This window comes from Haliotis rufescens, unplaced genomic scaffold (genome assembly GCF_023055435.1).
Source record: "Haliotis rufescens isolate VD_foot unplaced genomic scaffold, xgHalRufe1.0.p SCAF_12, whole genome shotgun sequence".
Lineage (NCBI taxonomy): Eukaryota > Metazoa > Mollusca > Gastropoda > Lepetellida > Haliotidae > Haliotis > Haliotis rufescens.
In genome coordinates, this window is record NW_025963802.1 from 15,946,959 (window position 1) to 15,973,274 (window position 26,316).

General features: G+C 41.1%; 1 protein-coding gene across 1 annotated transcript; it reads left to right on the top strand.

Moving 5' to 3' along the window:
* Nucleotides 1–359: 359 nt before the first annotated feature.
* Nucleotides 360–26,316, top strand: LOC124146073 (tetraspanin-33-like). The gene is made up of 7 exons (XM_046516139.2): nt 360–704; nt 18,566–18,754; nt 19,827–20,015; nt 20,691–20,825; nt 21,624–21,671; nt 22,285–22,413; nt 23,597–26,316. The coding sequence occupies exons 1-7, from the start codon at nt 597–599 to the stop codon at nt 23,669–23,671; spliced, it is 873 nt and encodes a 290-aa protein (XP_046372095.1). The 5' UTR covers nt 360–596; the 3' UTR covers nt 23,672–26,316.

Here is a 26,316-nt window from a genome sequence, read left to right on the forward strand (position 1 = left end):
GAGAATACTTGGTTTTAACTTAACCAAAACCAGTCTAGATGGTGAACTAAGTCTCGCCAGTGATATGAAACTATTTGTTTTTGAGACAGAGAAACGAATACAACCATACACCGTTTATTTGACCAAGAGTTTATTTTGCAATTAACACTGTGTATGTATACATGCGACACATCAAAGGAAGGTTACACAAAAAACATTCATTGCACAAACTGGTGGAGTGTAGCTGTCAAAAGCCGAGTGGCGCCGCCATGAGTTGTACTTATTTAGACAGAAACAACACTATCACCATAAAGCCCGTAGCAAGTCTAGTCGCAAGTCACAACGACCCCTGACCCTTAGCCTGCGACCTGTTATCAGCCTGTGTCTCTTATCACCTGTCGGCAGAACAGAACGACTGACAGTCAGTGCGGGAATATCACCACGGTGCACCGTTATACAAGCTAAATACCATCTCTGGATTCTCATTCAGTCGATATGGATTAACACAGGAATGAAATATACATGATATTTACATGAGTGTTATATACATGGATACCACACAGTGATAGAACATTGTCAGTTGTATATATCACCGGGCGATAACTACCGATATCGACATGGTTCTCCAGGAGGTGATAGAAAGGGGTCGACGGAGGAGGAGGGATCGAAGTGCAGTTCCGTTTGTTACAAAATATATTTTGTTCTTCTGGAATTTTGCCTGCGAGGTATGTACTTTTTTATATTTGAAATCTACATCTAATTAAAAACAAACACATACATAAGCTCTGTCGGTATTACGCGACAAAAGCTCTGTCGGGGTTACATGATAACACACATTTTAAATTCGTTAACATTTTGCCTTGTAATGTTTGGTGAGCATATCTTTGTAGTCAAGGTTCATCCGAGTGTAAGGTCAGAGGTTGGCCACGTTGTCGGATGTTGACAACTGGAGAGAAGACGTAGATTCCCGTTGTTGGTGCACAGATTAGCATAGGATGACGTAATTCGTGAAAGCTATTGTCATCGTTATTAATAATAATATTTTTATACTACCCATAAATCTCTAATGATACTATCATATTTATTACGCTGGGTCTTATCAGTGGCATTTAAAGGGAGATTAGACACTGTCCAAAATGGCATGGACAGCAATATCAAGTAAAGGAACGGGCAAAAGAAAGTACACATTTGAAAATTAGATTTGACCGATATTACGAAAATAATCAAAACTATATCGAAATCGAAACACTGCATTATAAATTTTTAAGATAAAAAAACACAACAGTGCTACCTGTATCATATAAATCACTGTCGAATAACCTTTTCTTTTTTGTTTCATTTTTAGCCAACATCAAACATGTGTGTGTACTTTCTTTTTTAATTCAGTTTATTCTATCACACCTTTCTGTTTGTGTATCAACTCAAATGTGGTGATATTTGTCAATCTAACAGATAATGATAATCCCGATCGCTCAGCGCATTGTATCAGTTCAGGGTATGTCTCTAATATCATGTGCTTATAACAACCGACTATTTAATGAAGGTTTCAATGCTATCAAGCACGAGTTTACCCGTCCCAGGTGGGTTATTATGTAAGAAGACTCGGTGGTATAACTGGACATGAGCCGGTAGGTATAACTGGACATGAGCCGGTAGGTATAACTGGACATGAGCCGGTAGGTATAACTGGACATGAGCCGGTAGGTATAAAACAACAATCACTCACACATGAAATCAGATCATGTGTGAATCCCAAATCTGGTGTCACCCGCCGTGATTTTGCTGGAATATTCTGCTAGGATTATCCTTGTAGATGTTTATAAACACCGAAAGTTTTAAATATTTCTTAATCAAAGACACTGTTTTACCATCTAAATAAATAGATAATGAATGCCAGGTGTTGATAAAGAGGAAGAAATATTCCTTCATGAGGAAATACATGAAAAGCTCCCGTATTGTTTATCGCGAGGTAAATATTGCATGTTCCGTGTGTGTCACGGTATGCACGGTAGCTGTCACCTGGCGTTTTATTATGTAAATGTCAATTTCACAGCTGGTTGAAGGAAAGGGTTTGACACCTGTTCCCGCTGACAGACAGACAGCCCATGTCATTTCCACATGACTAATCCTCGTCGCTGGGACTACACAATGCCTTTGCGATCAGTTGACACAATTTCATTGATTCAAACAAAAATCGATTGTGTAACAAATAAATAATTCCGTTTCTAGTGCGTATTGTATTTGTTACAAGGGAATACGGTGAATAGTAAGAGAATAAGGTGATTAAGTATACTTAGGATCTATCTGTGTGAAAAGCTTGAAGCGTTTTTTTTCTTCTCGAAATTCCCCTTAAAATAAAAACAAAACAAACTGTCTCTGACATGAACATATCTTACAGGCAAAAAAGTTAAATTATCTTAATAAAATATAATATAAGGGAGCCCAGATATTGCAGTAATCGAGACTTGCCACTTGTATAGACTTGCGTGGGTTATTTTGTGTATATTTGTTTCATGATCTTTGTAGGTATAATACATCGACTTATTTAATTATACATTCCAAATTATATTACATAGACGGTTAGTAGAGCTTCGGTTTTTGCGTTTTGAGATATTGGTATTTTTTTCACCTCGAACATTTTGTTGCTGGATTTGTAGTTGCATCCATAAAATCAGGAAAAGTATTTTACATCCTTTACTTGACAGCGGCCATCCCGACGAAAAAATACTCGCATTTTTATAGGCTAAAAGTAGATCAATGCAAAGGTTATATAGCGTTGACTGTGCGGATAACGGATTTCCATCTGACGTTGGTACTGTGTGTATATTTTCAAACTAATTCATCTGTCTATTAAAGGACTATGGCTTGTCGTATGAGACGACTAACGGGATCGGGTTGTCAGGCTCGCTGACTTGGTTGATGCATGTCATCGTATCTCAAATGCGTTGGTCGATGCTCATGCTGTCACTCACTGGATTATCAAGACACGATTATTTACAGACCGCCGCCGTATAGCTGGAAAATTGTTGAGCGCGGCGTTGAACAACAAACAAACAAAGTTACATGTAAGTTAGGTTCGCATTCCGCCTTAGCTGATAGGTCAGACCTTGGCTGTAGCCCTTCCGGGCATGCGCAGAAGTCGGATGTATAACGAGTTCACTGATATGAATATTTAGCGACGGTGTTCATTGGAGCAGAATCTGTTCACTCCTGTTACACGCCCGTCAGACGTTATCTAAGCTGTATCACGTCACAGTAGCATCCAGACACCACTAACTGTTTCGGGGAACAGGCCATTTTCTAAAAAACACCCGATGTCATGTGATCTGCGTGTCTCCTGGCTGTATCGTATGTTCATTATCATCCTCAGTCTGATCACCATACCCTATAGGAGAGGCTGCTCACACCATCGACCACTAGTTCGTTTGGAACAGGTGCTAGTATTGACAAGCTTACCACGATATAAAGGTTACAATGCTCACACTGGAATACAACAGAAAAAAATACGCAAGATAGTAGGGCGGTGGGTGATGGAGTATTAAGCGTTCTCTCGTCACGTCGTGGACTCTGATTCTCCACATGTAGACACTGTGGGACACTCGGCTTATTTTCTTACCTTCATACACCTCGGACGGAAGTTGAACGGCGGCGGAGTGATATTGCGTGACTACACTGCACACCTACCAATCCCTCCGCATGTAGGACGATTTTAAGAACAGATGTTATGAGTACATGTATACAATTTGGTATACACATACATCAGGGTCACGATTGCCTTCAAATCGAGTTGTTTAATGTGATAGTCACGTAAACTAGAGAAACTAGTGAATCGTGTTCCGGCATTATTTCCTTCCAGTGCTGTACCTGGTGACCTGTGTGATTGAGACGCGGTGAGGGCGGTACAAGGTCCGTTCTTGCTTCCCCCACCATCATACTATTGACAACAATGTGAAGCTACATAATGAAGACAACAGATAAAAAAAAATAACGTGTACACAATAACAATACAATTTCTTTAAGAATTAATAAAATAATGACACCCGAATCCCTCACAGTCGCCCAAGGCTGGTACATCACGGTCATACTAACCCTTGAACGAATATATAAGAATTGTTGTGAGTGAGTTGGATTTAACGCCGCTTTTAACATTATTCCAGTTATATCGCGGCGTGTCAGCTTAATGTGGGAGGAAAGCCCGAAGTGATGCAGGTCTCAGACGCTTACCACTTGAAATGAGCACGGGTATGGTGCTGACAAACCTAGAAACATAATCGGGGCGAACCGGGATTCGAACCCACAATCATAGGTTTCTGGCGTGCCCAACGGACGCGACTCTGCACAGCGAATCGCGGCGCCTTAGACGACTGGGCCACCCGTGCCCCCTAAAAGAATTGCAGGGTTCATGTCACAGTAACACATACGGAAAATATAATAATAATCAGCAAAAAACATGTGTCTTCGTGAAGAGAATGGACGCATACTCTCTAGAAAATATTTTTTTTATAGAAACAAGCAGCTGCATTAAAATTAATAAGGAGCCCTAGTGAGATGGGATAATCTGTGGGAAAAATAAACATGCTTCAGTTAGGGCAATAGCATTACAGTGACTTGACGTCAGGGAAAAACTATGGTTTAGGCGGTATGCATCTGGAGGCTTGTTGAGTGGTGGAGGAGTGCTATCACCAGTCGATGCACCGTTACGTCACTAGGCAAGCGGGTTGGCCTATGTGTGGGACGAGACAGGGATTAGCCGCTGCATCTGGGGCGCCTGGTTTACTAGACTGCATCCGCGGGTCACTTTGAACTAACGCCTGACATCACAGAAGGGGTGATGTATTAAATTAATATTCTGCGTCTAATGAATACCGTCATTGTGTAATATAATTGCTTATATTGCCGATAGATGCAAGAAATTGTTTTCATCAAATCATCTCTTAGAAGAACGTTATACTCATGGGTAAAATAAAGGAACGCTCCGGAAAAGCCCTTCGACCCTCGAGACCCCCTCCGTGGTCTTGTGGTAGAGCGTCCGTCCGGAGAGTGGAAGGTTCGGGGTTTGATCCCCGGCCGCGTCATACCAAAATAAGATGGTACTTGTTGTTACCCTGCCTGGCGCTCGGCATTAAGGGAATGAAACAACGACTGGTAGGTTAGAAGTCAGTATGCTGTGCCTGAGGGGTATTCATGTTAAACTGCGGCATTGCATCTCAGTGGGCTAGCACTATAAAATCGGCATTAGTACAGACAGACAGAGTCGTGTATAACTATAACCTGACAACAATCTGCCAACCTTCCACGAGGGAAATGGCTTCTTCAAGGCAGTCATAAGGCGATCGCAGTTTTCCAAATAGCTACACATTCAATAGATGAGTACTTCGTCACAAACACGAGTTACATTCCCACAGTTGCCGTCATTTATGCAGAGATTCTTTAGATGCACAGAAGTCGTTTAAAAGCATTTGCAAAAAATGGTTGTTATCACATCGTCTCATATTGTTTTGTTTGAATCGAACATGATTATCATTACAAGTACGAAAAACGGCATTTATTGTTTTTTGTCAAGCGGTAATGAAAGTATACATCCGTGTTTGATGGTGGCTGAAAATAAAACAAGAAATGGTTATTCGAAGGTGATGTATTTTGAAACGGACATCACAGCTGTGTTTTGGAACTTCGGGTTTGCAGTGTTTCGGCGAATGTTTTCTGTCTAGTTTCGGTAACATGTGTCATATTTTGTCAAATCCAATTTTCAAGTGTATACTTTCTTTTGCCCAACATATCCACGCTCTCCACGCTGAATGGTGCAGTCTACCTCATTAAACTGGAACGCTGTAATATAACAATATTACTCACAGCGGCATAAAACAAAACCATTTCACTGTCTCTGTAACGAAGGCTCAGAGTACAGCTCTAAAGTAGATCTAGGTGCTTCGACGATCTCATGGTGCAGCCCTCTCTATTTTTTACAATGAGCTCACTAAAAACCACGAGTGTATATATATCTGTATGACAGACTGTCAAATATTTCCACCTGTAACCTCTCGGTCTACCCGGCGTTAAAATCGGTTATACTTTACACGCATACAGTACATGCTATTTCCTAGGTAAATAGACCAGGCTTGTGTTTAAGTGGCGATGTGCGCTGTCGTTTACAAGACGAAGCGAGCTCTCTAACTTCTAGGCGGGGTTACCCGGCATTTCCCTGCCAGCCGAGGGGAGTCTTTGAGGGGCACACGCCAGGTAAACATCTCCAGTCCAGGTCTATCTCACGTTCACATACTAGGGAGGGCACAGGTAGAGTGTCTTTCATGTCCACGTGACATTCGACCAGAGTGTTCAGACATTTAAAGGCCAAATGCAATCTTTTTGCACCTGCGTCGTAACTGAATGACACTGTAAATTTGGTCGATTTTCTGGGGTCAACATTTTTAGTTCTATGCCTAAAATGAACAAATATCTTCATACGCCCCAGTTTTCAAATACTCCTAACACTGAGCAATTATCCTACTCACAAGAAGCTAAAGAACATCCGATTCTTTCCCATGTCTTGAGATTTCATGCAATGACGGGTTAACTATTGGAATATGAAAGATTAGGGTGTTTTTGAACTTCCCTGGGTATTATATAGCAGTTTCGTAGTAGAAAACAATTCTGGTTCTCGTTTTCAAAATTGATCAACTATGGTCACATAATATTGCCTGAAGAGTGAGTGAATTAAGGTTTAAGGCCGCTTTTGGTTTCAGCTATATCGCAAGGAGGAAGACCCAAAGTGATGTAGGTCTTAGGCGCGACACATGTTGGGTATGAAGTAGATGATACTGTTTGCAAAGGCACTTTGCATTGCAAAACGAAAAGCGTGGCCTCAAACGACTGGATGTCGGCTGAACATTATCGTAACGCTGAGATGGTATCTTCCCAAAACGTAGACCTTCCAAAACGCACACCCGTTAAAACAACACTCATTATGGCTGGTTGCATCAGTAATTAGAACCAGAATTTATGGATGTCAACTTCTTTATTATGAGGAACACATCATTTTGGAGTATATACTTATTCGCCAGGTGAAAACATGCTATGAATAAATGCTATGAAACAATACACATATATGTAATGAAAACAACAACAACAACAACAACAACAACAACAACAACAACAGAAATGAAAACAAGGGAAGCCAACAGTTAATTGGCGTTGAAATGTGATTAGCAATACATATATATATATATGTTCTCTACTTCAAAGCATTTATTCACCTGATGTAAGAGTAAGTATTTACCCCGAAAAGTTGTTCTCCTCATAATAAAAACCATAAAGTCTCTTCCTTATCTCAAATTTGATTTAAAAAACTAAGGCACAGTTCGTGCTGCAGCATTTTTCAAATAAATAGAAGAAATGATACAGAGGTCATTGCTAGGTAAACTGTATATCCAAAGTACGCGTTCCCTGCAGCAATAGCTTATCGCATCAAAATGATTTTATATTTGTTTTATGATGATGTCATTGATCGTCAATTCGAACAAACTTAGTTTGAACCGATCAATAAACGTAGCGATACGCATCACCAGTCTTCCTTGGGCCGACAGGTGGCGCTAGTTCCTCATTTGGTAATATCTTAGGTCGTAGACATGTCGTCAGCCCGTGTGAACTTGGCGTCACTACCAATAAATCAGGCGACTATTGACAGTAAAAAGTCGACATGTGTGTTTTATGTACGTCATCGGCCGTGGCAATATTGGAGAGGATGTGTTCTGACCCAAGCAGGAGAATTCTTGTCAACAGATAATCTTATGTGAAATGTTGATATATAAAACATACGTAAGATGTAAGAGAAAAATGATGACGACATTTAATAGCGGGGGTGTTTTTTACTGCAGGTTTTAATTATAATTGACTCCTTGACGCTTCTTCTTTTCATTTTGTTTATCTGTGTCGAAAATAAAAAAACGATGTGTCGTTTGTGACATTGCGTCCCCTCTTTATTTGTTTGTTTGTTGTTTAACGCCGTATTTATTAAGAGTTCCCCTAACCCAGCTTGAACATTGGAACGTTGAATAAATGTTCCGAAACATGGAGAATCAGTCAACCGAAGATGATGTATCTATAGAAGGATATAGAAAGAAAGACAGACTGGGGTAGACTTAGCTGCACTAGCCTAACACCGAGTCTCAAAATGAAAATATTTGATAAATTATCTCAATAAAATATGATTAAAAAAGGAGCCCCGAGACTCAATTAGTTATCAACTACGTGTATTATAGACTTGCATGGGTTTGTATTGTATTTGTTTCAGGGCCTGTATGGCAGACTTTGGATGAAGGTTTTTTAGATGAGATTGTCACTATATAAAACACTGATGCAGTGCATGGTGCGTCAATGTTCGTGAAGTTATGTCCCACTGTAACCTGTCGAGCGCGCTGTAATGTAGGATAGAGCCTCAAAGGATAGTGCCTCATTAAGGAACTTGAACGACGATCGTATTGCTGTAACATAATCACTATCACTTGCCTGTGCATATTAATTGTGTATGTTAGTAAACAAACGGCTAAATATTGAATCTTTAGTCAGGCCAGAGTCAGCTATTTATGTATAATTATCGCCGACAAGGGGATCAGTTTCAGTTTCTATTGCCCTGACCAGAATTTCCATCACAACAACAACATGTATCAATTTCAGCCCGTCGACGATAACAGGGCAATTGTTTACCCACTGTGTTTGATTGGTGATCTGTGATTGACATGTGTCAGCTGCGTGTTCACGTGAATTTGCGACCCCCGGGGGTACGAGTCTAAGGAGTTATACCTAGCGGGTGGGGGACCATTCGGCATCAGCAATTGTGCGATGCATTGTGATGTTTCAGTAACTGTAGCCGACTGCCTCCGTCTTCTGTTTGACAGTACCTCGCTGATTACGGATCCTTTACGATGAACATCTCCATGTCCATCTTTTTTATGAAGTATCTGACTGATTACGACCTCGTTTTGACTAAGTTGACGTCGCCCACCTTCTGGTTTTGACAGTACCTGACCTTCCACCTCCTGTTTCACGGTAGCTAAATTTTATCAAATTTCCGTTGAACTATAGCTGTCTTCGACCCTTTTGGTAGTACGGTAACTGACTGTTCTCAACTGCTTCCACCTTCTGTTGGACAATAACTGACTTCTTTCACCTTCTGTTGGACAATAACTGACTGCTTCCACCTTCTGTTGGACAATAACTGACTGCTGCCACCTTCTGTTGGACAATAACTAACTGCTTCCACCTTTTGTGCTACAATAACTGACTGCTTCCACCTTCTGTTGGACAATAACTGACTGCTTCCACCTTCTGTTGGACAATAACTGACTGCTGCCACCTTCTGTTGGACAATATCTGACTGCTTCCACCTTTTGTGCTACAATAACTGACTGCTTCCACCTTCTGTTGGACAATAACTGACTGCTTCCACCTTCTGTTGGACAATAACTGACTGCTGCCACCTTCTGTTGGACAATAAGTGACTGCTTCCACCTTTTGTTGGACAATAAGTGACTGCTGCCACCTTCTGTTGGACCATAAGTGGCTTCTTCCACCTTCTGTTGGACAGTATCTGACTGCTTCCACCTTCTGTGTTACAATAACTGACTGCTTCCACTTTCTGTTGGACAACAACTGACTGCTTCCACCTTCTGTTGGACAATAACTGGCTGCTTCCACCTTCTATTGGAAAATAACTGACTGCTTCCACCTTTTGTTGGACAATAACTAACTCCTTCCACCTTCTGTTGGACAATAACTGGCCGCTTTCACCTTCTTAGAAAACTGACGGGGCTAGCTGGTAATATAACCAACGAGCATACATGACTGTGACGCTTCTTAATCTAGAGCCTGAGCATATTCTGAATGACACCATGTTATCAAAAGGAAATAAAAAACCCTACCAGTGTGTAATGTTTGCCGTCTAAGATTAACACAAGGACAAGACAACAAATCGTGCATACGAATGTGGAAAACTGTCACACATGGGACTGGCTAACAGGGAGCGTCGGTCCCAACTCCCGGATCTAACCACTGACGTCACATGTTCACTCAACAGAGGGTTCAAGGATATGAGCTGGTCAAACACCAGCTGCAGTAACGCACTTTAAAGATAAGCTGTGACGTTAGTCTATGCACAGTTCACGGCCGTTTTAATCTTAAAACCAAGAATTAGAGGGGATCTCGTTATTTCTGTTCTCGTGGGCGTAAGCTTCTTCCTTTGTTTGAAACGACATGTATTGAGATGATAATGTTCTGCCATGATAGAAATAATCTGATTGTATGATTGCACGTAGAATTAAGCTGATTGTACCATGCTTGCAATGTATGTGTGTGTGTGCGTGTGCGTGTGCGTGTGCGTGTGCGTGTGCGTGTGCGTGTGCGTGAGTGTTTCTGCTTATGCTAGTCCGGACTAATGCCGATTTATAGTGCTAGCCCACTGAGATACCCCACTCAGACAGAGTGTACTGACTCCGAGCCGACCAGTCCTTGTTTTAGCCTCTTAGTGCCGAGCGCCATACAGGGTAACAACAAGTACCATATTTTAACTCTTCGGGCGGACCCTCTACCACTACACCATGGGTACCGCGTCATATCAGACATTGAAGAGAAACAGACGAAGCAATGGGAAGGGTAGCCAACTAACTGTTGCCGTGGAATAATTACCATATTAATTAATATAAAACGTTAATGCCAGAGAATAACATGTCTCAATTAATCAGCGAAACAGATTCCATTAGGCGTAACAGGCAAAGTAGCAGTGAAAAATATATAGGTGAGGTGAAATTTGGTTTAACGTCGCGTCCAAGATTATTGCACTTATATAGCGACGTGCATGTACGTGTGTGTGTTTGTGTGGCTGCTTGTACTAGTCTGGACTGATGCCGATTCATAGTGCTAGCTCACTGAGATACCATGCCGCAGTTTAACATGAATACCCCACTCAGACACAGTATACTGACTCCGAGCCGACCAGTCCTTGTTTTATCCCCTTAATGCCGAGCACCAGACAGGGTAACAACAAGTACCACCTTTTAACGTCTTTTGGTATGACGCGGCCGGGGATCGAACCCCGGACCTTCCGCTCCCGGGCGTACACTCTACCACTAGACCACGGAGGCGGTTTGAAAAGTATATAATGGATCATTGAACATCAGTGATGACATCATGTGTTCGATGAAAGGGTACGCATGTCAGTACTTATTCGTATCTCTAGTTCAATAGAACAATAGTAAATTTGTTTAGAAGTTAGTGATTAATAAAAGGTTATGAATTGGAAATAGAGGTTCTTAAATATTTCCCAGGTGTTCATATTCCGTGTTCATGGTTGTCTGTTGTTAATATCGCTAATAACGCACGATCAGAAGATGGTCGTGACCGCCTGTCACTGAGCATGCGTCATTAATTACATCTTTAGGGTGACGACATATCACTGATTAGTCACCTTGTCACCTTCTGATGTATTGCTTCGAGCGGAATGGTGACCAGTTCGTGACCTCATCAGATGACCGCATGTCCTCTGTTACGTATCGACATGTTGATTAATACATCGCCCTTACCAGACTGATCATGTACCGGGCTGTATTCATGACTTCAGGTCGCTCTGCGTGTTTACTCGGTGTAGATGTGTGATGGGGAACACGTTTAACGCTGGTGATTCGGGTGGGATGACGGGGTTATGTACACGTTTAGTGCAGTAGGCAGAGTGCTATCTTTGTCGCGACGGCGGCCGGGTTTTATTCCCTACATTCACATCACTGTCATCGAACCGCCACCGTCACCTGTCTGCAATACTTCAATGACGATCATGCAAAGGCTTTTTGAGAACTTATCTTATTTTTAAACTATAAATTTGCACTAATCTCAGAACACTTTGAGAAAATAGGCAAACAGGGGTTTTGAAGGTTTCATTCCAATTTCTGGGCTGATTTGATTGCTCAGTTTGTTAACCTCTGTAGCGACATCCATAAGTATAGTAATTGTCAACAATCTGTCAGCTGATGACAAAGTAGAGAGTGATATAAAATTTAAAGTGAAATCGGCATTATTTCAGCCATATAGCGACGAGAACAAGTTTGGCCATGTAGAAGGTCTGATCGTTTTTATGAACACTTGGTTCATGACCTTCAAAAATGTGAAAAATCAACTGTACAACAAAAACATCAGTGTGTTTGTAATTCTGTCGACCAGTACAAAACATAATCTTTAAAAGTATTATATACTGTCGCTATCAATAAAATATATTATTTAAAGTAATGTAATTAAAACGTCTTGAAAAGAAATCTTAAAACATCCCGCCACACTTTTTGGATTGTTTTTATTGTTATATTTTCGACCTACAAACCTGATTATATGAACCATACATCCGTAACTCCACGCGTGTTCATGATATTAATCACTGGTTTAGTCAAGACTCAGTTATATACAGGGGGCACGGGTGTCCCAGTCGTCTAAGGCACCGCGATTCGCTGTGCAGAGTTGCGTCCCTTGGCACGCCAGAAACCTATGATTGTGGGTTCGAATCCCGGTTCGCCCCTAGGTTTGTCAGCACCATACCCGTGCTCATGGGTTTTACCGTAGTGGTAAACGTCTAAGACCTGCATCACTTCGGGCTTTCCTCCCACATTAAGCTGACACGTCGCGATATAACTGGAATACTGTTAAAAGCGGCGTTAAACCCAACTCACTCACTCACTCAGTTATATACAGGCCACCGTGCTATAGCTAAAGCTGTTAAACCAGGAACAAAATCTATACAGAATACTACGTATTTTCTTCGTCGTTAAGCTGACAACGTGTTACTGAATTATGCTCAAAGCGTTTGAATAGAAAACATGTGCTTTGTATAGGGGTAATATGACTAGATACTTCCTTGCATTATACATGTAATTAGTTTCTACAAGTCCCAATATTCATAGCAGGAAGTAGTATGTTAGACATTCATCACACCTTTATCGATTAACAGTAGCCGTAACTAATATCCCGGATCGAGTACACCCATGATATATAATGGATTTCTCGTGTAATATAATCATTTCAACAAACCACGCGATGTCAATAAGTAGTTGATTGAAAATAGTATTTACTAAGGTCCAAAGTGCTAATCGGTGACACACTAATGGAGCGCATTCATTTGTTGCAGTGTAACATGAGTACCTAGTTGTTGGATATAAGGTTAATACAGACTTTCATTACCGACATACATGGCATACGTACGTAAAAGCTGTAGAATTCAAACGAGGTCTGCACTTGATGGTTGTGTTTTGTCGGGGCTGTTTGTCAGGGAGTTGGGACAGGTTGTGTCTACTCTGGGTGGTTGTGTTGTGTCGGGGCTGTTTGTCAGTGAGTTGGGACAGGTTTGGTCTTTTGGGTGGTTGTGTTGTGTCGGGGCTGTTTGTCAGTGAGTTGGGACAGGTTTGGTCTTTTGGGTGGTTGTGTTGTGTCGGGGCTGTTTGTCAGTGAGTTGGGACAGGATGGGTCTTTTGGGTGGTTGTGTTGTGTCGGGGCTGTTTGTCAGTGAGTTGGGACAGGTTGTGTCTACTCTGGGTGGTTGTGTTGTGTCGGGGCTGTTTGTCAGTGAGTTGAGACAAGTTGGGTCTACTCTAGGTGGTTGTGTTGTGTCGGGGTTGTTTGTCAGTGAGTTGAGACAAGTTGGGTCTACTCTGGGTGGCTGTGTTGTGTCGGGGCTGTTTGTCAGTGAGTTGGGACAGGTTGGGTCTACTCTGGGTGGTTGTGTTGTGTCGGGGCTGTTTGTCAGGGAGTTGGGACAGGTCGTGTGGGGGGGGGGGGGGGGGTTAGAGTCGGGTCAGATTTCCAAATAGTAAGGGTAATATCTCAATTCCAATCATGGAGACAGGTGTGACGCCAGGAGTTGCTTCATGGGAAGGACTGTACTGGAATGTACTTTATACTCCTTGCATCTTTGTACAACCGTCTTAACACATGCTCTTTGCTGAGGTAAAAACAATGTTATTTTCTACAGCACCTATGGGATCGAGGTTTGTTTGATCTGTATCAGGACGGACAGGCTGATAACGGCAAGAGACTTAGATTCCTGACTCACGTCAGCTGCTTGATAACACAGCCCACGTGACACATTACATACAGGGTGGGTTGTGGCCTGGAGACGTTCACGTCATTATGGTCGATATAATAGTTAAACATTGCATACAGGGGGGTCCCTTTAAACCACACTATTATATAACAATGGTCCGGTTAAACGCGTGTGAGGATTAGACGAACTGTATAGGCCGCATCTGTATATGAATTGTCGGGCGTGGAATTTGGGGTGATGTGGTGTGCGTGTGCGCGTGCGTGTTGCAATGTGCGTGTTGCAATGTGCGTGGTATGCTCGTGGGTTTCACCAAAGTAGTAAACGCCTGAATCCTGCATCGCTTCGGGCTTTCCTCCCACATAAAGCTGACACGCCGTGATAGAACTGGAATACTGTTCAAAGCAGCGTTAACCCTAAATCACTCACTCACAAATAATGTAACTAGGAGCCCATGGCTCCTTGATATCCAAAATGACTGCTTCTGTCATGACTCGCCGTCTCTTTGACGCTAGGGGTGAACGAATGTTGTTTTACGTAACATCTTTAAATCCCAGCAACAATATGCATTGGTGTATATCACGATGGTCTGTATATTGTTCAATATGTGGCCGCTAAACAAATGGTTGACAACATTGTCGGGGTACGATGACAAAAAATCTGTTGATAAACCCTCCAACAGGCTAGTAGTTAGAGTGTTCGCTCGTCACGCTGAAGACCCGGGTTCGATTTCTTTGGGTACAAAGTGAGAAACCCATTTCTGGTGTCCCCGCCGTGATATTGCTGGAATCTTGCTAATATCGGCGTAACAGAATACTCCCTCCTTCAGAGCCTAGGGCTTATATTTAATAAAACATTCCACTGTCATCTTCACAGCTCTAGCAGTCTGTACTCACCCCCTCCTGAAAGTAAGAGACTTGACGATTCTTAATATTTGAAAATTTCTTTAAAGAATTATTATTATTATTTAAACTTGTAATATGATATCAACGTTGCATGTACTGCGTTCGTCGGAGTCAGAAAGGTTCCCCCTGGGATCACCTGTTGTAACCTTAGAAGTACACGTTGGGTATCGTTGGTAACTTGACAAGGATAGTATGCAAATCGTTCTGAATCTGGTTCAATAACAATGTCGTTAACAGGAATGTCAACCAACACAGCGACAGTCCAGCGATTATTTCAGACCAGGAAGTTTCTTAGTATGCAGCAACTGATAAGAGATACACAATATCCTGGCTAGGTGAAAAGTCGACCCCTTAATGTCGTCACGATCAGTGAGTGTCTCGAGTGACATCTGCGTGACATATAGATCACGACGTTTCCCTAGTTTACTGTGTTACTAAAGAGATCCAAAATAGATACTGTCACGCCTTGGGGATAACAGAGCTGACGAGTTCCTTTGTAGTTCCGGTTCCTACGCAAGTGGCCATACTGGCTCCTTAAGACGCAGTGTATGTTAATATAGGGTATGACGCAGTGTATGTTATTATAGGGTATGAGGCAGTGTATGTTATTATAGGGTATGAGGCAGTGTATGTTATTATAGGGTATGAGGCAGTCTATGTTTTTTATAGGTATGAGGCAGTGTATGTTATTAAAGGGTATGAGGCAGATTATGTTATTAAAGGGTATGAAGAAGTGTATGTTAACATAATGTATGAGGCAGTGTATGTTATTATAGGGTATGAGGCAGTGTATGTTATTGTAGGGTATGAGGCAGTGTATGTTAACATAGGGTATGAGGCAGTGTATGTTAATATAGGGTATGACGCAGTGTATGTTAACATATTGTATGAGGCAGTGTATGCTATTATAGGGTATGAGGCAGTGTATGTTATTATAGGGTATGAGGCAGTCCATGTTTTTATAGGGTATTAGGCAGTCTATGTTATTAAAGGGTATGAGGCAGTGTATGTTATTAAAGGGTATGAGGCAGTGTATGTTAACATATTGTATGAGGCAGTGTATGTAATTATAGGGTATGAGGCAGTGTATGTTTTTATAGGGTATGAGGCAGTGTATGTTTTTATAGGGTATTAGGCAGTGTATGTTAACATAGGGTATGACGCAGTGTATGTTATTAAAGGGTATGAGGCAGTCTATGTTTATATAGGATATGATGCTGTGTATGTTATTAAAGGGTATGAGGCAGTGTATGTTAACATATTGTATGAGGCAGTGTATGTTATTATAGGGTATGAGGCAGTGTATGTTATTATAGGGTATGAGGAAGTCTATGTTTTTATAGGGTATGAGGCAGTGTATGTTATTAAAGGGTATGAGGCAGTGTATGTTAACATATTGTATGAGGCAGTGTATGTTATTATAGGGTATGGGGCAGTGTATGTTTTTATAGGGTATTAGGCAGTGTATGTAAACATAGGGTATGAGGCAGTGTATGTTAACATAGGGTATGACGCAGTGTATGTTATTAAAGGGTATGAGGCAGTGTATGTTATTAAAGGGTATGAGGCAGTGTATGTTATTAAAGGGTATGAGGCAGTGTATGTTAACATATTGTATGAGGCAGTGTATGTTAACATATTGTATGAGGCAGTGTATGTTATTATAGGGTATGGGGCAGTGTATGTTTTTATAGGGTATTAGGCAGTGTATGTAAACATAGGGTATGAGGCAGTGTATGTTAACATAGGGTATGACGCAGTGTATGTTATTAAAGGGTATGAGGCAGTCTATGTTTTTATAGGGTATGATGCAGTGTATGTTATTAAAGGGTATGAGGCAGTGTATGTTATTAAAGGGTATGAGGCAGTGTATGTTATTAAAGGGTATGAGGCAGTGTATGTTATTATGGGTATGATGCAGGGTATGTTATTATAGGGTATGAGGCACTGTATGTTATTATAAGGTATGAGGCACTATATGTTTTTAAATGGTATGAGGCAGTGTATGTTTACATAGGGTATGACGCAGGGTATGTTATTATAGGGTATGACGCAGTGTATGTTATTATAGGGTATGAGGCACTGTATGTTATTAAATGGTATGAGGCAGTGTATGTTATTAAATGGTATGAGGCAGTGTATGTTAACATAGGGTATGACGCAGGGGGTGTTACTGAAGAGAATGACGCAGTGTATGTTATTACAGGGTATGACGCAGTGAATGTTATTATAGGGTATGACGCAGTGTATGTTATTAAAGGGTATGACGCAGTGTATGTTGTATGAGGCAGTGGATCCACTGTTCAAAGGGGCGTTCAAATAACTCACTCACCATCTAACAGACCGTCACTCTGTTTACGCACGTCATATTTCCGTTATGCATGTGTAACGACAAGATGACATGCCTTTATCAGTCTGATCATAAGTTGTCGCGTGCCACTCACACTTCCGACAGTGTATACATGGGAAATAACATGGCGAGACTAGGAAGTAGCATAATTAGCAATACTCCCTGGGTTCATACGCAGTTATCTGGGTTTACTGTCACAGAACGTGTTGTTGGGATGACTTACAGTCATGTGTATTATAAATATATTGAGCAAAACATCGTTAGTGATCATGAATGTTTTGGGGGATTCTTTTTTGTACACGATTACAGAACAATGCCTCCCTTAATAAAAGTGTTATTCATGAACCCTATCATATTTTGTTCCGTATATATCGATTATCGCCAACCAGAGTTGAGTATTTTGCAATGCTTTCAAATGTGCAGTCAACAAAATGAACTTACAGATACACCTTCACCACCTAAATGGGTAAAATGTATGTCTTTGGTACTCTGTCGACCCGTGAAGATCCGGGTTAGAATTGGCTCAGCTACCCATGCTTGTTGTAACAGGTGACTAACGGGATCGGGTGGTCTGGATCGCTGATGTCAATCACTGGGTTGTCTGGTCCAGACTAAAATATTTACAGACCACCTCAATAAAGCTTGAATATTGCTGAGTATGGCGTTAAATAATAAACAAACACACTTTGTATTGTCAATCGTGATTATGTCTATCGCTCACTCCTGCAATAGTTTGTAAAGAATATTGCAGGACTGAGTAAGTTTGTTTTAAAAACAGACTGTTTCAAAACAGTCTGGGTAAGAAATGATTTTGCAACCACGCGCCCCCTACCATGTTTGAAATGTTGTAAATTGTGTGCCCCCCTGCTTCCATTTTAAAAATTGATTTTCAAAGATAAGACGTCTACGTTTCTAAGATACCAATCAATCAACAGTTGTGCATTATGCAAATGTGTTTTCGGTAATTTGTAAAAGTTTAGAATCATACCATACCTCAAAAAAAATGAAGAAGTATTTTTTGACTATTCACTAAGCCTGTTCAGTTCATTTTTTGGATGTATTATCGATAAATTTGGATATTTTCAATTGAAAATCAAACATGAGAAATTCAACTGAGAGGTAAAATATCTTTTGGTCCTCAGTTTAGAACAAAATAATCAAACTCACCAACATTCTCAATGTTGCAGCGTGTGATGTTGCTGGAAATACTGTTAAAAGCGGCGTAAAATCACACTCACTCACTCACTCACTCACTCCATGTTGCAGCTTGTCGGGATTGGGATGGGAGCTATAGGAGCTTACATCCTGGCCACCAAAAACAAACTGGTGACTGACGCCATCGACTTCTTCCTCGACCCCTCCTGCGTCCTGTGTCTGGTCGGGTCAGTGATGACCTTCATCGCATTCTTCGGCTGCATGGGCTCGCTCAGGGAAAACACAGTATTTCTTAAAATTGTGAGTAGTTGTGTTGTAATTATTTTCCTAAATGTTAAATAGACAGGTACAGGTTATGATGACATATACATCAGGTGCTCGTTCCTTCAAGCGACCATAGTGGTACGGTTATCGTAATACTTCAACATGGACCTACGGTAGTCGTAACGCTAAAATCGCTTTGTGAAACGGGGCCCTGAGCCTTTGTCAAGGATATCAGGTGATGTCATTCTGATAGTTTTAGATTTTACGTTATAGAAGTGAATCATTTTCAGCTTCATACAGAGTTAAAAATGAAAAAGTTGTTGTCCTTTGGGGTTTATATCAGTATGAAAAAGATGATTATCCCTATAAAAAGATGTATGATTTATACCTCCCTGAAACCAATTGACAAATTATGACATACAGAAATACCTTGAACATACGATGCTAAGTACATCCGGTTAGACAACGTTGTAGTGCTGCCTGTTTATTCTCTTTCCTCCTATGGCCCTATAGTTCGGCTATCACACTACCAACTGTGTTTTGTTACGCCGGCACGGTTTACTTGTATTTACATACACACTTGCAATACACACTGTACTTGTTTGTATGAAAGAACAACAAAGTAGATAAAGGGGGAAATAAATAACAACCCAGGTATTCGAAAACAAGTCGGCAAGAGATTGTTCATTATGATGTATGTGTCACATGACGTATATAATAGGAATAGAATAACACAGTGACACAGTCCAAAAGGTGTATATATCAGTATATCAATAGGGTTTCATCGCTCATGATGAGGCAAAGCACCCAGGGATGTAAGATTTTACATGCGCTTCTATAACTCGACAAGTGCGCGTTGAATCATTATATTTGATTCTATCATCATCATCATCATCATCATCATCATCATCATTACAATCGGGGCGGTTGGGTAGCCTTGTGGTAACACGTTCGCTCGTCATGCCAAAGACCCGGGTTCGATTCCCCACATGGGTACAATATGTGAAGCTCATTTCTGGTGTCCACCGTCTTGATATTGCTGGAATATTTAAAAGCGGCGTAAAACCATATTCACTCACTCGTCATCTCATTATTATTATGACCACAGTTCCACTACTTCCTGAGTCTGCTGCTGCTGGGCCAGGTGGCTCTGGCCATCATCACCTTCATCTTCTACTACGCCCCGGATGTTCGGGACAAGATGGGGTTGTTCCCCGAGCAGGACTTCAAGGACGCCATCGTCAAGTACAGGGACGACCCCGACATGCAGAACCTCATCGACAACTTCCAGAAATTGGTGAGACACCCTGCGTTTGATGGCCAGTCCCCCTGGACACAACGAAATGTCAATGTTCGATACATCACTGGTTACTTCACGTGGTCAACCGCGCAACGTTCTTGTGAAATATACCCGAGGGTGAATGTGTTCTATGCTTAGCCACCATTTAAACATGGGTGTGTACTCTTTTGCCCGACAGGTTAATAAGCCCGTTTATTCACACAGTTCATACAGTAAAACCGGCCGGGCAAACAAATTCCAGGATAAACAAACCTTCGGGTACATGCAGATGTAGATGTTCCAAATGGATATCATCCGGAATTTGTGGCGTCCAGGCTAGCGGGGTTTCACTGTATCAGATGTAATAAATATCATCTCGATCATCAAATGTCTTATTATATTAATTACATTCTCCTACGATAAATATATCCGGGGCTCTTTCGTCACAATATCTGCGTCTGGGGGATGACGTCACCATTTCCCATTTCTATCAGCAACTTCTAACTGAATTTCTATCGCAAGTTGTTTGAAATGAAATGACTAGATTATTTTAGCGTGTTATTCAAATGGGGCTCAATTCGATGCTGTGTTAGTGAATGATAAAATATACAGGGAATGTATCACATAGAATGATATATAACCCAATAGGCCCCATAAATCCATCAATATTCAAAGTAATGACGACTGTTTCAGTTGGGGTGTTGCGGCGTCAGTAACGACGAGACCGGCTACAAGGACTGGAACGCGAACCCCTACTTCAACTGCAGCGCCAACAACCCCAGCGCGGAGAAATGTTCAGTACCGCCGTCCTGCTGTATACCCAAGCCGGTGAGACGGAAACCACTGATATCCCATGATAAATAAATATATGACACGCTAAATATATTTTCCCTATAAAATATGCATTTTAAAAAGACGAATCGTGTATTAATGTCTGACGAAACACAGTTTTACAAAGTGACATACAAAATCCGAATTCAGTTATATTGTGAAGCGTAACCCTTCCATCCAAAGGGCTGGTAACCTGACTATTTCAGTTTTACATGTTGTGACGAGGAATTCTCCACCAGGAACAAATCATTACTGAATATATATTACTCAAAAGAAGTAAGAATAAGATGTATGCATAAACACCTTTTTTCAATTAAAAGCGATGTGTTAGAACCTACACCGAAATGTCGCTCCTTTATTGTAATAAAGTTGTTCATCCATATATCTTATTCATACTCAAACTTCTAAATGCCTCTCAAAGAAGTTAAAGAACACCGGTGGTTCACATCAAAAACTCATGCAAAGTCAAGTCAATAAAACTTAATTCGGATTTTGTATTGCACTTGTAATCAAAGTTAAAATGAGTTTCATATTACTGTTGTGAATAGTGCTAGTCCACTGAGATGGCATGCCGCAGTTTAACATGAACACCCCAGTCAGACACAGTATACTGACGCCACCCCGACGAGTCCCGGTTTTATCCCATTCATACCGGTCGCCAGGCAGGGTAACAATAAGTACCATAAATAACGTCTTTTGGTATGGCATGGCAGATTCTTTTGAATTGTATATTTGTAAACACTGTTTGCACATGACACTGTACTGACTATCTTTCTGTTTTGATTTGAATTTCAGGACCAAATTATGAACCTTCTATGTGGCGCGGAAGTACAGAAGATAGAGGTGCGTGTATTAAATTGTTTCCAGACTGCGCGGAGGTTCACAGACTGCCTCAACTTAGTCCCAAGTGTGGATCGGGTGGTTTCAGTGTACCAACAGTACTTGGGTGACAAAGTACCCGTAGATCGCTGCCTATTATCGACCGTTGGTTTGACTGATCCAAGTTCGATAACTTACAGACCGCCGTGATATTTCTGCAGTGTGATGACGAATGCGTTTATCGCCAATAGTCCAGCCTTCTAAATTCACGCTGGTCCGCTGGCACGAGACAACTAAATTGTGCTGAGGACAAGTAAATTTCCAATGGTGGTAGTTCGAAATGACTAGTAGCATTGGAGGGCTATCGTTCTGAAACAAATTTGGTCCATATTTGGTTATTTACAGACCGCCGTCATGTAGCCGGAATATTTGCTGAATACGACGCTAACACAAAACCAAAATATATGAGGGGTAGTCCGCTTTTCATTCCGAAAACCCGGATTTGTTGATTGGGCACAATATTCTCAGCTTGAATATTGCTAAAAATCTGCCTCAAACTCACTCACTAACACGAAGACTCAATACAAGACGTGATCTCCATGCGTGACTAACATGTTACTTTCCCTCCTCCCTACAGAATGGAATATTAGTAGCCGGGGACACAACGAAGGTGTATACTGATGGTTGTTTGTACGCGCTGGGCTCGTGGATCAACCAGCACTCTCTCATCATAGGTGGAGTCATGCTCGGCGTCCTCTTGCCACAGGTAACTATGTTTCCACTTGTCTTCTGTATTTCATGGTGTCCAAGGCGAGGTGAAATGCGGTTAAATATTATTGCACTAAAACAGCGGCGTACGTGCGTGCGTGCGTGTGTGCGTGCGCGCTAGTGTGTGTCTGCCTGAACTAGCCCGGAAAAATGCCGGTGTTATCGTGCTGGCCCACTTAGATACCATGTCGCAGCTTTATCAAAAATACCCAACACAGTATCGTCATTCGAGGCGACCAGTCTTTGTTTTATCTCCTCGATGAGTGAGTGAATGCCTTGAACAAGTACCATCTTTTACCGTATTTTAGTTTGAAGCGACCCGGGATTGAACCCCCGACCTTCCGCTCTCCGGGAAGACGCTTAATCCACTGATCCATGTCATACATAAGTCTTCACGGGGATAGAATACAAGGGCGGATCAAGCATTTTTATAAGGGAGGGGTCCAAAATATCAGAACCCTCTCTCAGATAATTTTACCGTCTACAACATACTACAATTTGTTTTCAAAGTGGGGAGGGGAACCCCCACACCCCACCCACCCCGGATCCCCATGGTATCCCAGAGTCGTCTAGCGATGGTAGGGGTGTTACAATATGTGAGTGAGTGAGTATGTTTTACGCCGCTTTTAGCAGTATTCCAGCAATATCACGGCGGGGGACACCAGAAATGGGCTCCACACATTGTACCCATGTCGGGAATCGAACCCGGGTCTTCGGCGTAATGAGCCAACGCTTTAACCACTAGGCTATCCGACCGCCCCTACAATATTTGACCTGGCTGATTATATGCAACCGTACCCGAAAGATAACGATTGCTCCAGCTATCAACCACTACTGTGCCTTGCCCAGACTGAGTGAGTGAGTGAGTGAGTATGGTTTTACGCCGCTTTTAGCAATATTCCAGCAATGTCACGGCAGGGGACACCACTTGCCCAGACTGAATTATACACCTGACGCCGTGATATAACTGCTGACTGCGGCGTGAAAGAACACTACTGTTAAGTACGGTTATAACGAACACGCTTATAACGAACTGACGGATATAACGAACTATTTTTTGGTCCTGTCTATTTGCTGTATATATTCCGTACATTTGCTTATTGCGAACTACGGTTACAACGAATTAAAATTAGTTCGTTATAACCGTAGTTTACTGTAACACCATTTCGTACTGTTTTCAGATTTTCCTCATATGCATGGCTCGTAGTGTGGCGGACGGCGTCAAAACTCAGAAGAGGAAATGGGAGCGGCGCTAAACGTGTACGTTCGGTAACGTGATCTTCTAGCGGCACCTGCTGGAAAAAGTGAGAAAAAAAAACTGCCCGTGATACCACGGCGACCTTTGCAGGTGGCCCCATTCTGTGATTACTTCATATGATCATTGTCGGTGTCTCACCCATCCACAAAAAACCTTATACAATGGCACTTCACTGATACATAATGGTATGTACTCAATATGCCTGAAGAGTGATGAATCATCAAGAAAGAATACGGATCAACCAAATAAGAAATTGTGATTTACATGTTTACTGTATTGTCTCGCCCCTGTGTTGCTAATGGAATGATCCAGTGCCCGTGGCGTCAGTGTGTGGGCGTGTTTCACGTGGATCTTTTCTTCAATGGTCAGCCGTACTGCTTCTGTCAAATGCGGATATCAACCACTAGCTTCGTGACAGCTCGTGATATTTCGGAACCACCCGAAGTCAGACAGGGAACACCGGAAACATACGAGTAACGCCGAGGGATCAGCACTCTGTGTGACTGATATTAGTACTTACGAAGGTCTGTCTCAGATGTGCAGAATGTATACTGAAATGCCTTGTCACCTCCACGCTCGTGCCTTGGTGTGTTCTGCACGTAATTACAATTTCTGGCCATATGACAGTATTATAAATATGTATGTGTCCAAGAAAATTGAGCAATGTTGAATGGACAGACCTGTACGTATTGCTCGGGAATGAAATATATGGTGATCAATTTGTTTCCGATGAAGATATTTGATTAATATGCACAGTTCATATATTTAGGGACCGTCATATATGTATGATTTGTTATCACAGCAAATACATACAGGTGTTTCAATAAGGTCATGGCTTTATGTGAAGAATAGTGAAGAAAGAATCGGGTAATCATTAACTCTTTTTGACTAGTTTAGATGCATATTCACTTATCTCATTGTCAATTAAATGTGTATATAGCCGAGTCCAAAAGAAACATTCAAATACAGTAAAATGCGTTTATAACGAACTCGCTTGTAACGAACTGACGGATATCACAAACTTCATTTTTGGTCCCGGTCATTTGCAGTATAGATGTTGTATATATGCTTATAACGAACTACGGTTATAACGAACTAAAATTAGTGGTCCATTTGAGTTAGTTATAACCGTAGTACACTGTATACAGTAAACCCTCGTTAACCCGGGCTCCATTCCCGGGCGATTACTACAGACGACGCTTACACGTCTACAAATTGCCATTACCCCGTATAAAACCAGTATAAGTTTAATCGGCAAATTTGGTAATCCGGGCGATTTTAGTGGGAACGCTGGCGTCCGGATTAAGGAGGTTTCATTGTTCATTTAACATCAAGGGAATATGGTTATAGACACATCCGTGTGGGATAGTTTCATACTTCGAGTTAAACATACTTCGACTTAACAGATGTCAAGATAGAGATGTACATTGTTTGACTATCTAGCGTGTTAAAATTAGAAATACGTACCAAGTATTTTTCCACCGTCCGTGTAACGAGAGTGGTGTGCATGTACGTGTACGTGCTCGTCACTGCTTTATCTGTCTTTCCGTCGAATATCTCGTTCGTACACAGGTATACCTACCTACAAGCCTCACATTGATGCATGGATTGTGCATTAATAAAACGTCATAAGAATATTATTAGCGAGAGGTTGTGGTTTACGAAGGCAATATCTAAGGTTTATGTGATATGCGCTATACTGCCCACAAGTTTAATGTCCATCCTCGTTTATCCAGTGCATTATATTTTCACCTCACTTATGATCCTAGAATCATAGAATAATTTGATTGGACTGCTATCGTGTCATTCAAATCTGACTACAGTGAAGATATAACATCGGTTTGCTATCATCCAGTGGTATGAAAAAAAGTAGGTTAAAGTGTTCATTGGGTGTGTTTACAATCTGACAACATCAAACACGTGACCCGGGTGTTTTATTATTTATGACGGAAAAAGGGGTGAAAGAAAATAACATGTATGCAGTGCATTAGTATCTTTAACACGTAAAAAGAACATACAAATTCGTTAAGTTGTGTGATATATTCTTCTAAGGATTTAATATTTTGAAAAGGTCAATGTTATATAATTGATTGTAAATATATGTATAAACATCTACGTTTTACAAATTTAACATAGTTATTAATTTTAGATATCTATTTTTTATTGGTAAATATAAATATTAATAATGAATATATGAGAAAAAATCTCGTTTTAACTTTTCTTACTATTTAACATAATTTTTTGAGAAAGCCTATAATATTTCAAGTGTCAATATATCTTACAGGTTTCTTACAGTTATAATAGTTGGCTGTCCCTTTATGGTAAACACGAGATAAATGCAGAAATACTTATCGTATATACGTAAAGTTGTCTACAGCGTCAATCAATAACACAGTTTTATTGTGAGAATCATTCCACTGTTTATATTCTAAATCAAATTATAAATAGCATAATTTATTTCACCATCAGTATTTCCCATCATTTCTCACGTCTCGTTCGTGCTGTTCATAATCATAACTGGTTGCCGACCTAATGAAATTATGCAATATGATATGATATGACACAGCCGTGTCAGTTTGACATTACATAATATGTCAAAAAATTGTTATAATGTTTTTCGAATAAATTATGTTTTTTAATGAA

Coding starts and splice junctions, on each gene's coding strand:
- LOC124146073 (XM_046516139.2), top strand. CDS start 597: ATGGTTCTCCAGGAGGTGATAGAAAGGGGTCGACGGAGGAGGAGGGAT. Junction 705..18,565: donor TCTGGAATTTTGCCTGCGAG/GTATGTACTTTT, acceptor TCCATGTTGCAG/CTTGTCGGGATTGGGATGGG. Junction 21,672..22,284: donor CGGAAGTACAGAAGATAGAG/GTGCGTGTATTA, acceptor TCCTCCCTACAG/AATGGAATATTAGTAGCCGG.